The sequence below is a fragment of the Pelodiscus sinensis genome, chromosome 1 (assembly GCF_052426305.1).
Source record: "Pelodiscus sinensis isolate ZL-2025 chromosome 1, ASM5242630v1, whole genome shotgun sequence".
Taxonomy (NCBI): Eukaryota; Metazoa; Chordata; order Testudines; family Trionychidae; genus Pelodiscus; species Pelodiscus sinensis.
Genome location: NC_143052.1, coordinates 256,576,609 through 256,590,975, shown reverse-complemented (window position 1 = coordinate 256,590,975; position 14,367 = coordinate 256,576,609). Strand labels below are relative to the sequence as shown.

At 40.0% G+C, this 14,367-nt stretch overlaps 1 protein-coding gene across 1 annotated transcript in view; it reads right to left on the bottom strand.

Annotated features, from left to right (window-relative positions):
* ABCC4 (ATP binding cassette subfamily C member 4 (PEL blood group)) overlaps positions 1 to 14,367 on the bottom strand; it is a 210,620-nt gene that overhangs the window by 41,055 nt on the left and 155,198 nt on the right. The window contains exons 26-28 of the mRNA XM_075918815.2: positions 13,985 to 14,140; positions 5,240 to 5,329; positions 4,702 to 4,874 (exon numbers count right to left, since the gene is read on the bottom strand). Coding sequence (XP_075774930.2) covers positions 4,702 to 4,874; positions 5,240 to 5,329; positions 13,985 to 14,140 — 419 coding nt within the window. The remainder of the gene's footprint in view (positions 1 to 4,701; positions 4,875 to 5,239; positions 5,330 to 13,984; positions 14,141 to 14,367) is intronic.

Here is a 14,367-nt window from a genome sequence, read left to right as displayed (position 1 = left end):
AGTTCGAACTAGCGGGGTAGTGTAGACATACCCTGACAGATGTTTATCTAATCTCTTAAATATCTCCAATGATTGCGATTCCTCCACCTCCCTAGACAATTTATTCAAATGCTTAACCACCCTTGCGGCAATTTACGTCCATTGCTTCTTGTCCTATCACCAGAGGTTAAGGAGAATAATTTTTCTCCCTCCTCTTTGCGATACTCATTCAGGGTATGTCTACACTACCCCGCTAGTTCGAACTAGCGGGGTAATGTATGCATACCGAACGTGCAAATGAAGCCCGGGATTTGAATTTCCCGGGCTTCATTTGCATAAGCCGGCCGGCACCATTTTTAAATGCCGGCTTGTTCGAACCCCGTGCCGCGCGGCTACACGCGGCACGGGCTAGATAGTTCGAACTAGCAAGCCATTCCGAACTATCTGTACGCCTCGTGGATCCACGAGGCGTACAGATAGTTCGGAATGGCTTGCTAGTTCGAACTATCTAGCCTGTGCCGCGTGTAGCCGCGCGGCACGGGGTTCGAACAAGCCGACATTTAAAAATGGTGCCGGCCGGCTTATGCAAATGAAGCCCGGGAAATTCAAATCCCGGGCTTCATTTGCACGTTCGGTATGCATACATTACCCCGCTAGTTCGAACTAGCGGGGTAGTGTAGACATACCCTCAGATACTTGAAAGCTGTTACCATGTCCTCTCTCTGTCGTCTCTTTTTCAAACTAAAAAAATCCAATTATTTCAGTCTTCCCACATAGGTCACATTTTCTAAACCTGTAATCATTTTTGCTGGTCTTTTCTGGATCTTCTCTAATTTTTCCACATCTTTCCTGAAATACGTTGCCCAGAATTGGAAACAGTATTCCAGTTTAGGTCTAAACAGCACAGTATAGAACAGAAGAATCACTTCTCAGGTCTTGCTGAAAACCCTCCTGTTAATACATCCCCAAATTATGTTTGCTTATTTTGCAACAGTGTCACACTCTTGACTCATACTTAGCTTGTGTTTCACTATGACCACTAGATCCCTTTTTGTAGTACTCCTCTCTAGACTTCCCTAAAATAGTCTGTATGTGTGAAACTGATTACTCTGCTTAAGAACACTTTGCATTTGCCCTTTTTATCTCAGACCATTTTTCCAGTGTGTCCTGATCATTTTCAATTATGCATCTATCCTCAAAGCACTTGTAACCCCTCCCAGTTTTGTGGCATCCACAAACTTTATAAATCGTTGATGAAGATACTGAACATAACTAGTCCCCAAACTGATCCCTGCAGAACCCCATCTGTTATGCCCTTCCATCATTGATAACTACTCTGGGTATGTCTACACTACCCTCCTAGTTCGAACTAGGAGGGTAATGTAGGCATACCACACTTGCAAATGAAGCCTGGAATTTGAATTTCCCGGGCTTCATTTGCATAAGCGGGGCGCCGCCATTTTTAAAACCCCGCTCGTTCGAACCCCGTGCAGCGCAGCTACACGGGGCACGAACTAGGTAGTTCGAACTAGACTTCCTAGTTCGAACTACCGTTACTCCTCGTTCCATGAGGAAGCCTAGTTCGAACTACCTAGTTCGTGCCCCGTGTAGCCGCGCTGCACGGGGTTCGAACGAGCGGGGTTTTAAAAACGGCGGCGCCCCGCTTATGCAAATGAAGCCCGGGAAATTCAAATCCCGGGCTTCATTTGCAAGTGCGGTATGCCTACATTACCCTCCTAGTTCGAACTAGGGGGGTAGTGTAGACATACCCTCTCTGAGAATGTTTATCCAAACCAGTTATGCACCCACCTTATAGTAGCCCCATCTATGTTATATTTCCCTATAATTTATCTATAAGAAGGTAATGAGAGACTGTATCAAATGCTTTACTGAAGTCCAGGTATACCATGTCTACTGCTTCCCTCTTATCCACAAGGCTTGTTATCCTATCAAAGAAAGCTATCAGATTGGTTTGAAATAATTTGTTCTTGGCAAATCCAAGCTGACTGTTATTTATCACCTTATTATCTTCCAGATGTTTGCAGATGGATTCCTTAATTATTTTCTCCATTATAGTTCCTGGTAAGAAAATGGAGAAAATAATTAAGTTAAGGTAGTTCGAACTAGGAGGGTAGTGTAGACATACCCTGAGTTTGCTAAAGTTTGCCTTCCTGAAATCCATTGTCTTTATTTTGCTGTTCTCCTTTCTACCATTCCTTAGAATCACAAACTCTATCATTTCATGATCACTTTCACTCAAGTAATCTATCAATCTTCTATTTGGCAGAAGATTGCAGTGTTTCTGGATATATATTCTATTAGGTTGCACTGCTTAAAAGTCCACTACACAGCTATATCCAAAATGTTAAGAAAAGGGTAGTCAATACCGGAATGCAAACCAATGAAAAGAAGAAACTCCATATTAAAACTGATACCTTGTCAATCATTTGTACAGTAATGCTTACAGTTCATATATGAGTAAACATTTATTTTATTACAGTGTCTGCAGCAAATGTCAAGTAAGATAATTGAAATGGGTAGTACAAGTAAAAAATAAATAAAAATGTCAAAATGGGAAGATTGAATAACAGGATATGAAATTTCTCTGATTAAATCATAGATATTATCACTTTTTATCCACATTTAAGCTTACAACCCAAAATCTGTAGAGAAAGAAAGGCACTTTCTCTAAAGGTTTTAGAAATTAAATATACACTTAACTACAAAGCTACGCTGTTAGCACCACTTCTTTCTCAGGTAGAGGTTAGAAAATGATTCATGGACAGAAACTTCAGTGGAAGGATGCATTTGTGGTTCTGGACTCCATGGGAATCAGGAAGCAGTCTACTAATTAGTAATGCTAGGCATGCACGCATCTGTGTGTGTGTGTGTGTGTGTTTAAATCCAAGTGAAAATAAAATAACCTGTTTCCTCTATAGAGAAAGGAATGCAATTGATACTTTGCTTCTAGAATTATAGACTTACTGGCTACATCTAGACTGGCATGATTTTCCGCAAATGCTTTTAACGGAAAAGTTTTCCGTTAAAAGCATTTGCGGAAAAGAGTGTCTAGATTGGCACAGACGCTTTTCTGCAAAAGCACTTTTTGCGGAAAAGCGTCCGTTGTCAATGTAGACGCACTTTTGCGCAAAAAAGCTCCGATCGCCATTTTCACGATCGGGGCTTTTTTGCATAAAACAAATCTCAGCTGTCTACTCTGGCCTTTTTGCACAAAAGTTTTGCGCAAAAGGGGCTTTTGCCCGAACGGGAGCAACATAGTATTTCCGCAAAAAGCACTGATTTCTTACAGTAGAAAGTCAGTGCTTTTGTGGAAATTCAAGTGGCCAGTGTAGACAGCTGGCAAGTTTTTCCGGAAAAGCGGCTGATTTTCCAGGAAAACTGGCCAGTCTAGACACAGCCCTTAAGGATAAACAAGGTACAGTTAACTGTAGTTGGGAGGGTTTCACTCGACACAGCCCTTAGCACAATTGGTTACTCTTCTATCACTAGGCTCTCTACACGCTGTGGTTATTCAAATAATAATAGTAAGTATGGCATGCTAGAATACTACAGACAAGATTTCTCATTCGTGTTGTTCATATTCTCATTAAATCCACAATTTATTATTGTAACTCCTTCTATATTGGAATATCAAAGTAACTCCAATGATTGCAGCTAATGCAAAAAAGCGTATTGAACGACCAGTCGTGAACATATAATATCAGTTCTTTGACTGATGAGTGAACTTCAATTTCCTTTGAGGATATATAAAATATTAAATGCATCTATTTGAGGGACTTGCTGTTTTATTGTCCTTGGATTTTCTCAAACCATAGTTTGGTGGAACTGTCTGTTCAGCTCAAAGGAATGCAGCATATTTGCAATATTTTCAAAAAATATGATCTAATTTAGTTATTCCCACTGGTGTATAAAAGAGCTTGAGAAGAGCTTTATTTTGTAGTTCCTATGATATTTGAAGATCTCTTTGGATTCTGAGTTCATTTATTTAATGGGTTTTATCTATAACCCACTTTATGTATTGAATAGCATTCTTTGCTTTTGGCAGGAATGGCACCTAATAAATACTATTTATCACAGTCATTTTTTCTTACTAGTCTTTATCGCTACGTGTAGAGTATACCTTTCCTGGATCAACAGACCCCAACACGGTGTCTAACTTTTTTTTCATGAGGATCCTCGTCTATTGTGGGATGGTGGTGGCCTTAGAGTCTTTCCACTTTCAAGAGGTTATCTTTCGTTTGCCATCTAACTGTCAGTCCTAAGGTATCAGAGACACACCAACAGAAGCTGGTTCAATAAAAGATATTACCTCATCCACTCTGTCTCTCTAAGAGGTTATCTTGACAGTGCTGATCTGCATTTCCAGAAGGAGCCTTTTATCCATGGCTGCTGCAGGGTAAATAGCTTTGAATGTTAATTTACACACAGAAATCAAGGATATTTTTCTTCTTCCAAGGACAGAGCCTGTATCTATCCTCTCTCAGGATGTGTTCAGGAGCTTTCATGATCGAGCCCCTTAAGCCATGTACAGTGTTCGGTTTGTCTGTTCTGATTAGGCATTAGTGATGCTGTCAGCGTTTCATGAAAACACAAACCTCAACACGGGCCGCACGAGTTATGAAGCTTTTCAGTTCACCTCCATGTTACACCAACCCTATACAAATAGGATAATTCATTTTACTATGGCCTTGGGTGACATACCTCGGATCCACATTTGCTGTTGCTTCGTCAATAATCAGAATTCTATTTTTTTTTAGAATTGCCCTGGCAAGGCACACCAGCTGTCTCTGACCAACACTAAAATTAGATCCAGATTCTGCCAATTGTGTCTCCATTTTATCAGGTAGTTCTTCCACAGCCTCCTTCAGTTGTACCTGTAGGAATGTCAGTGAACTAAGCAAAACACTGGTGGTGTGATTAAGTTGCCTATTTTTGTTAGCTTTTAATTAAGTTAAAATTGTTTAAAATCTACTTTAATTAATCAAAATATATCAAACCTGCATCCCGAATGATACAAAATCTGAATGCAAGATCCAGCAGGACAGTGTTTTTTACACACACCCACCCACCCACTCACCCACCCACACACACACACACACATCACAACTGCTTTCCTTTCCTCAGTCAGTCATACCTTTACTGAACCCAGCAAAACCAAATCAAACCTAATATGTCTGATACAAATAATGTTATTTGATATGTAAACATTAGGTATAAATGATGAGTTTTTTGGAATTACCTCTTCCAAGACATTCCACAGCTCTTCATCAGTGTATTCATTGAAAGGATCTAAGTTTTTTCTCATTGTTCCAGTGAACAAAACAGGCTCCTACAAACCAATGTAATATAGATTTCACTTTTTATATACACTTAGTTTTCATACTGCAATATAGAATTTAAAACATACTAAAGCTGATTTGAAGCATGCATGGCACATACATGTAGTACAACAACAAATTATCCCTAGTACAGGTTAAACATCTCTAGTCCGTCAGCCTTAGGACACGAGCAGTGCCAAACCAGAGAATTTGTCAAACCACAGGAGGTCAATATTGTCTTGAAGCATTGCCAACACTTCCACTGCTTATTGGGCTCTTAGAAGTCATTGAGGGGTAAATTAGAACTAAATAACAGCACAGAACACAGAGGCTACATCTACACTTAGATTTTTGCCACAAAAGCCTATGCAAATGAAGCGCAGATTAGCATTTTCTCACACTTTATTTGCATATTCTCTTTTGTTCTGTTTTTGCGCTAGGTTTTTTTTTTTTTTTTTGCAAAAACGGGCAGTGTGGAGGTTTCCTTTTTGTGCAAAACCCCCTTTTTGCACAAGATCGATATACCTCTTTTTTGAGGCATAAAGATCTTGCGCAAAAAGGGGGTTTTGCACAAAAAGGAAACGTACACACTGCCTGTTTTTGCGCAAAAACCTCTAGGGCAAAAAGGGAACAAAAGAGAGCATGCAAATTAAGTGTGAGAAAATGCTAATCCGCGCTTCATTTGCATAGACTCTTGAGGCAAAAGTCATAGTGTAGACATAGCCAGAGAGCCAGGACTGGTGACCGTAAACAAACATATGGGATCATGGGAAACATAGCTACGGCCATAGTAAATGGACATCCTGCTACCTAAAATCATTCTGGACCATGGATGTTGCCATATTAGAGAGGTTCAAACTGGATTTTTATTTTATTTCAGTCTGAAGAAACCCTCCAAGTTTGACATTAAAGAATCTGAAAGATAATGGATTTTACAACTTTTCTACAACATTTACATCTACACACATCTGTTGTTGATGGTTAATACTAATATTTGTACTTCAGTAGCACCAAGAGGCATCATTCAGAATGGGGTACCTCTGGGAAAACACACGGCAAAGAATAAGCATTGTCCCAGAGAGTTCACACAAGACTAGAGAATAGGAAGGAGAGACAAGGGTGGCAAAGACACAGGCTAGACACATGCCTGAATTAATGGTTAAAAAGAAAATCAGAATTTTCTTTTTAACCAAGCCATGACTGACTGATTTCCTGTAGGGGTTTACAGCAGAGCAGGAAGCAGAAGTATGGATTAGTGGAGGGAGAGAACTCCATATTATGGGCAATGTGAAAAAAGTCTGGAGATATTAGTAGGAGAAGCAGACTAATGGGTATTAGGGCTATGTCTAGACTGCAAGCCTCTTTCGAAAGATACTTTCGAAAGAGCCTCTTTCGAAAGAGAGCGTCTAGACTGCACGTTGAACTTTCGAAAAAGCGGCTTGCCTTTTCGAAAGAAAGCATCCAGTGAGTCTGAATGCTCTCTTTCGAAGAAGCCCTATTTACATTCAAGAACGCCTTCTTTCGAATGAGGAACTTTCGAAAGAAGGCATTCTTCCTCGTAAATTGAGGTTTACCGCCATCGAAAGAAAAGCCGCGTTCTTTCGATTTAATTTCTCCAACCATGCTCTGAATGGTCTCCAACCATGCTCTGAAGGGGAGAAGAAATGTGAGAGCGTGAAAAGACAAGGAAATAAGTTTGTTCCTATCCAAAGGCCCCAAAGGGAATCAAAAGCTTAAGGCAACAAAAGTGGGAGAGACCTGACCCACTGAGCTTTAGCCAAATGCCACAAATTGATCTTCAAGTCAACAAAAGCAAGAAGGTCATGATTTTGCCCCAGAATTCATTTCTAACAGCCCTTAATTCCATTGATACCCAAGCAGTGGCAGCTCGATCAGAGAGTCATGAACTGGATTGAAAGAAATGTTAGAAATTCTTGGTGCTATACACAAGGTAATCCAAGCCCCAAAAAATCATTAAAATGCTGTTGAGGACTGAAATATCCGACTTGTTACCTGAGTTTCTTAAATCTATATTTTAAAAAAGAGTAAACATTTCTTTTTATTATCTTTTAGACATTGCAATCATGAAAAATTAAATCCCGCCAGCGGGCGGATTTCATACTGGAACCTCGGGAGCTAAGTAGAGGAGCCTCTACAAGCCTCTACCCTCTGAGCTAAAAGACAGCTAACTCCCAGCCCATGCTGTAGAGGTCTCTTGATCTTAACTGTTGCTGTGGTCTAGGTGCCACTGCATTGCTCATTAACCACATTAGGTATGTGGGTTACATACTTCCCCTAGGTGAGGAAGCGGGTCCCAAGCTTCAGAGACCCAGCTGAGATAACGGACGAGCCCCCACTTGTAATCGCCACCAGCGGATTTGAATCGGGGACCTCTGAAGTGGAGTATAGGAGCCAGTTCACTCCAAGCCCATGCTATAGAGGTCTCTTGATCTTAACTGTTGCTGTGGTCTAGGTACCACTTGCATTGCTCAGTATCCACACTTGGGGTATGTCTAGACTACATGGCTCCATCGACGGAGCCATGTAAAGTAGTTTACTTGGCATAGTCAATGATGCAGGGATTTAAATAATCCCCACTTCATTAAAATAAAAATGGCTGCCGCGCTGTGCCGACGATCAGCTGATCCAGCATAGCGCGGCAGTCTAGATGCAGCACGGTCAACAAGGGAAGCCTTTGTCAACCGCTCCAGTATGCCTCATGAAGGTACTGATGATTGCAGAAAGTGGTACAATGAATGTAGTAAAACGAGGTGCTTGTTTTCATTTTCCTGTAATGTGCCGAGTATTTGAAAATATTTGTTGCATCAGCAAATTTCAACAGAAACTTGTTGAATGAGTAAAAGGGGGAAAGAAAGGATGGTTGGAGGAACATTAACAGAATGGTTGGGGGAACATTTTTCTTACAAAAATAAAGACTGCAAGTAATTTGTTTAACAATACATATTGTAATAAGTTATTTGAGATGTTTTGAAGGTATTAAGATAATTTTCCATTTCAATCTATTTTTATAGGTTGGCAAAATAAGAAATTGAATTTATGAAATGTTCATAACTATTATAAGTCCTAAAAGCAAACATGTATTGCAAATGTAGATAAGGATAATTTTTAATTATTATTTCTGACACAGATTAGTATTTAAAATAGCCTGTTTTATGACAGGAAGTTAATAAGCCAAACCTGTAAATAATTGTTGTAAAAATGCTTGCAGTCAGGGTAACAGATAATATTTGCACAGAGAAGATTTACAGACACAACCTTCATGCAGCTCCATCCAAGCAAACAATTAGAAACATAAGCAAATTTATATTTCTGTGAGTAGCTATTTAAACTCACATTTAAGAAAATTTCAATATTGTTTCTCACCACTCTCTGTAGAGTGACTCAGTTTAGCATGCCACCATATATGTTTTAATGAATACAGGCAGTCCCCAGGTTACATGGATCCGACTTACATCGGATCCCTACTTACAAACGGGGTGAGGCAACCCCACACTAGCTGCTTCCCCCCAGCAGACCAGGGAGACGCGAAGCTAGCCCCCTCCTCCCCCCCCAGCAGACCAGGGAGACACAGAGCGGCTTTTCTCAGCAGCCACCTCAGCTTGAGAATAAAGGACTGAGGGAAGTAAGGTGTGGGAGAATAAAACTGAGCTCTGGAGAAATGTTTGGCTAGATTTTCCCCTACAATATGTACCAGTTCCGACTTACATACAAATTCAACTTAAGAACAAACCTACAGTCCCTATCTTGTACGTAACCCGGGGACTGCCTGTACTACAGTTAGACTATGGTTTACCAACAGAATACTGAGATTGCTGCTATAAACAGTTTCCCCATGTTAGGTAGCTATTATTATTATTTATACAAACATTAATAAAGTAGTACAGAATGAGCATTGTTCACTCAGGTTATTGTAGTACAATTATTCTATCTGCACCCAAAAATGGTTAGTTATTCCTTGATCTTAGACTTTTGCATATACTTAGTAGAAAACAAACCTGTCTTTATCTGGAAGAGAAACCCTACCTGCTAACCTTCAGACATGTAAAACCCCTGTGGGCCATGGCAAAAACCTTTGCTAAATGTAGCAAGATAAAAGTAATAACATTTTACTCTATTAAAATAATTTTATGTCCAGACCAGGAAACTTCTACATGAATAAAATATACAATTACGAGTGCTCATGGTATGGAGACAGCTTTAAATCAGTAGTTTTCCATCTCTAAAGTTGTATTTTGTTCTGGGATCAGTTATCCAAATGTGGAAATCACCTGAAATACTCGTGGTTAAAGTTCTCAAAACCTTGGAGCTCTTGAATGATTGGATCATCATCCATTTTCAGGAGAAAAGAACATTGTGCACAAACAAAAGGGAAAGAATTTAAGTCTATGTTAAGTCCTCTTTAGATACAAAAAGGTCACTAATTCCAGTGAGTAGCACCACTGTGCATTAATGAAGCCTTCAGGGTGCAGAAACAAAAGACTGCTCCCATTCAGCTGCAATGCAATTGTTTTTCTCTGCTAGTAACAGCATACTCCCTCTTTCTGTTTGGCATCTATTCTCAAGAAAATAAAAAGCCAGATAATGAAGAGAACCATTAAAGAGCCATTGATTGCTAACCTTCTTATCACATTCGCAATTATTTATTTTTTAAAAAAATAGATGATAGAATATAAATATAAAACAACACATTAAGTGAGAGCCACCCTGCTGATGGACCAACAAACATTAGACACAAATATGGACAAAGGCTGCTAGATCGAACGTTATTAGACAAACAGAATGAAAGCTGGAAATCAACAGTGAAAATGCTACCTACTTACCAAATCCCACTGGTGTCCAACTAAGTGCTTCCTCCCCTCGTACAAACAAATAGGATGAGCTACCTGCAAGCCACATGCCTCCTAGACCATGTCTTCGTAGAAGGAATATAGCACTACAGAGAGAGCACCCTGTAGTCATGGCTGCTAGAGCTATGCTCCCCTAAAAGGGGAATTATGGCCAAAGGTAGGTCAGAATCCCCATGCAAGCTGGTGACCTATATATCCCCAGTATTCAAAAGTACATGGATCACACCAAACTCTTCTGCTGCAACAATGTCTCGGGGCCCAAGCCCATCAGGACAGACAACATTCTTCCATGTCCCTATGTTACCAAACTTCCAAAAGAGACCACGTTTTTATATATGGCTGCATTCATTCTACAAAAAATAACAGAGGGGGCTAAGTGGTTTCATCCTACACTCTGGGTGATTGTCATTTCTAGCTGTGGCTTCAGTCAGGCAAGTACTTCAAAAACCACATTTCAAAACAGGACAGAACTTTTGTCTACACCGTTTCATAAAAGACACCCAATATAAAAGGTGGACACTCCTCCCTGGATACTGGGCCTGTGTCCTTTTTAGAATCCCCACCATCAGTCCTCAGGTCCTATGGGGTTTCTCACTGATAGTTCCTCTGTCTGCAGCACATGTCAACTGTCAGGTCTGGGGTGCAACTGTGGCCCTCAGATAAATCTATCTGATGCTGATGCACTCAAGTCTTCCCCCTCCCAGATAGTGTATGTAAACCTGACCGAGAACAATTAATTCCATCAGCCAACATTCTAGATTGCTCTTTTAGTTAGCAGTAAGGTAAATGTGTTTGGCTGCTCTGGTGAGGAAAAGGGCTACTTCCAGAACTACCACAAGTTATTTTTCTTCCAATACCCCTCAGCGGGGCTAGGATGGCAGCTTTATGGCTTTGTAACTAATAGCATTATCCTTAGCCATGACGTCACACATACCTTGTGCCTCTGCTGGTAATAAACTGAAAGCCTAGAACAACTGTCCTCTCTGAAGAACACTGATCACTACTCAGAGGTAGGAATCAGAGCCATCACTCAATCCAATCTTAGACAGAGAAGGGCTGGTCCTCACTGATTTAGTAATCCTCACCTTGGATTACTAAACATAGCCAGTGGATCTCCACTTGGGCTTGCTTCTCTTTTGTGATTTGCTATCAGAACTGCTGTTATTGAGTTACAGTTGCTGTTGCCCATCATTTGTGATCTCTTCCATTGCTCCCTCATTTTATCTCTTTTGCAGATGAGGTTCAAAAGAAAACTTCCATGCAATACCTAATGCAGGATGCACTAGAGGTCAGCAATAAGACACATCTTTTGGGGAGAAAAGGCAAGGCATTTATGACAGAAAGTTTTCAGCTTTGGAGCTTGCTCCCTTCAGCAGTCCAAGGCCAGAATATGTGAATATTTAACAAGTAGTTCAAATAGCACCTTTTCAGACTGGAATTTCAGCTGATAGGAAATGTATGGTCAGTTCCGGAAAAGGGAGGAAAGTGACTTACAAATTAGGTTCTTTTGTTGGATAGAGGAGCTGAGAAGCAAACAGATGTTTAGCTGTGATGTCTTCTTTGGCCATTGATGATATGAATTTTTATGTTTCTTAACCCACACACTTGCTGGTGGTGTACTGTCCCAGGTAGTAGCACTTTGACCACTTACAGAGAAATAATAATGAATCTACTCAAGAGCCTTAGCTGAGAGCCAGCTGGCTTTTAGCTCAAGCAGTAGAGGCTCATAAGAACGGCTATCCTGGGTCAGACCAAATATCCATCTAGCCCAGCAACCTGTCTTCCAACAGTGGCCAATGCCAGATGCCCCAGAGGGAGTGAACAAAACAGGTAATCAAGTGATCCCTCTCCTGTCACCCATCCCTAGTCTCTGACAAACAGAGGCTAGGAACACCATTCCTATACATCCTGGCTAATAGCTGTTGATGGACCTAATCTCCATGAATTTATCCGGTTCTTTTTTTTGAACCCTGTAAAAGTCCTGACTTCAAAGCATCCTCTAGCAAGGAGTTCCATAGGTTGATTTGTACACTGCATGAAGCAAAGCTTCCTTTGTTTGTTTTAAATCTGCTACCTATTAATTTCATTTTGGTGGCCCCTAATTCTTTTGTTATGGGAACAAGTAAGTAACTTTTCCTTATTTACTTTCTCCATACCAGTCATGATTTTATAGCCCTCTATCATATCCCCCACTTGGTCTCCTCTTTTCTAAGCTGAAAAGTCCCAGTCTTTTTAAAATCACCCATTCCAAACTCTTAATCATTTTTGTTGCTGAACCTTTTCCAATGCCAATATATCTTTTTTTGACATGAGGCTGTATACAGTATTCAAGATGTGGGTGTACCATGCATGTATAAAGAGGCAATAAGATATTCTCTGTCTAATTCACTATCCCTTTTTTAATTATTCCTAACATTCTGTTTGCTCCTTTGATTAATGCTGCACATAGAGTAGATGTTTTCAGAGAACTATCCACAGTGATGCCAAGATCTCTCGCTATAGTGGTGCACTAAGCTCCAAATGTCCCAGGTTTGGTTCTGCCTATCGATATTACATTTCCACCAAAATAATAACATAACATGGATATAGCCAGTAAGATACAAACATTTTCCAAACATTCACTTCAGTTAGGTGCCTAAAGTACCAATGCAAAAAAAAAGTGTTTTTCACTCAGAATTTAATTCAAATAAGTGAAAAAACATAAATCATATACTGCCAAACATATCTCGCTTTCAGAAACATGCATGTGTATAAAAGGGGAGAGCAGGGTTTCTTTCTTTGCTTTTTTTTCTTTTTAAAAAGGATAATAGTAAATCCCTGCACACATTCTCTGTTACACCACTTTCCATTTAGTCCAAGAGAATGGTGGGAGATGGATATCAAGGAGCCTATTGTGATTCTCTGCCCAGCTCCTTCCCTGATTCAGGTTGCATAGCTGGCAATAGTCCCCAAGGGATCATATGACAGTGGTATGTTGCTGGAATGCAACATACTCCTGCTATGTCTTCTTTGAATCTTTCTCCTGGTAGGGAAGGTCTCATATTGCTTGCATCCACCTATATTCTGCCAGAATAGCATAAACAGGACAGAGAAGAGGAGAAAGTCAGACCCAAAGGGCTGATCCTATGTGTTATGGAAGAGGCTGTCTGTAGGAAAGAATGTGATCTTGTTCAAATTCTTTCAAATACATCAGATTTCAGAGATGCACAATCTCAATTATGGTCTCTTACCAGCAGGAGAAGAAATGGGTTCACAAGGTTGGACTGATTTAAATGATCAAGACATATGGCCCCCAAATTTGCCCTACTTTCAGACTGACTCATTCAGATACTAAATATATAGGTTCTTGTTTTCAATTTAGTAGTCCATTGCAGAGATATTAAGGGAAGCAATAGCCACTAGTTTTTTTAGATTCTATGGAATATGCTCTGTGCTGGCTCTTCAGCAGCAGTAACCCAGCGAGCTTAATTCAAACAGTTTCTAGAATGGTGCGGATACTGATATCACTGATGCAAAAACAAAACAATAGGTTGAGAGTGACAGGAATCCATAGAGAATAAAGTTGTTTAAAAAGCCCTAATTATTTCAGCTCCATTTTAAAGCTACAGTGGGGGGACAGGGGAACTAGTATTTGCAAAATGGACCAGGATGAAATTCAGGGATCTAAGAGAACTGCAAACAAGAGAGAGGAGTAAAAGAGAAAAAAAAGGTGATTATAAAACTGATCTTGATAGAATTCTTTGAAATGTTACAGTCCTAAAATGAAAATGCATATTGTGGACACAGTCAGTTTCCTACCTGAGGTATGATTGAAATTTTCTTCCGCAAGTCATGAAGTCCCAGTTCGGATGTTAAGTATTTATCAATCCAAATTCGCCCTTTCGGTTCTGCTAATCGAAAGAGGGCTGCTATCAAAGAGCTCTTTCCAGCTCCTGTTCTTCCTACAATTCCAACCTGAAAAAACAACCAAACCAGGATGGTTAACACCAGTAGCTTCCCACGTAGTATCTGTACCACTCTTCCATTAATGTAAAATGAGATTTATTAAAAGGCAAGGCAACAGTTTAATTCCTTATACTGCATCTTTTTTTTAAAGGTAAACACTAAGAAGAACAACATCCTGAAGTTAGGTAGGTTTGAAGCTTCAAGAATTTTCTATACCATCTCATTAAAAGGTGAAA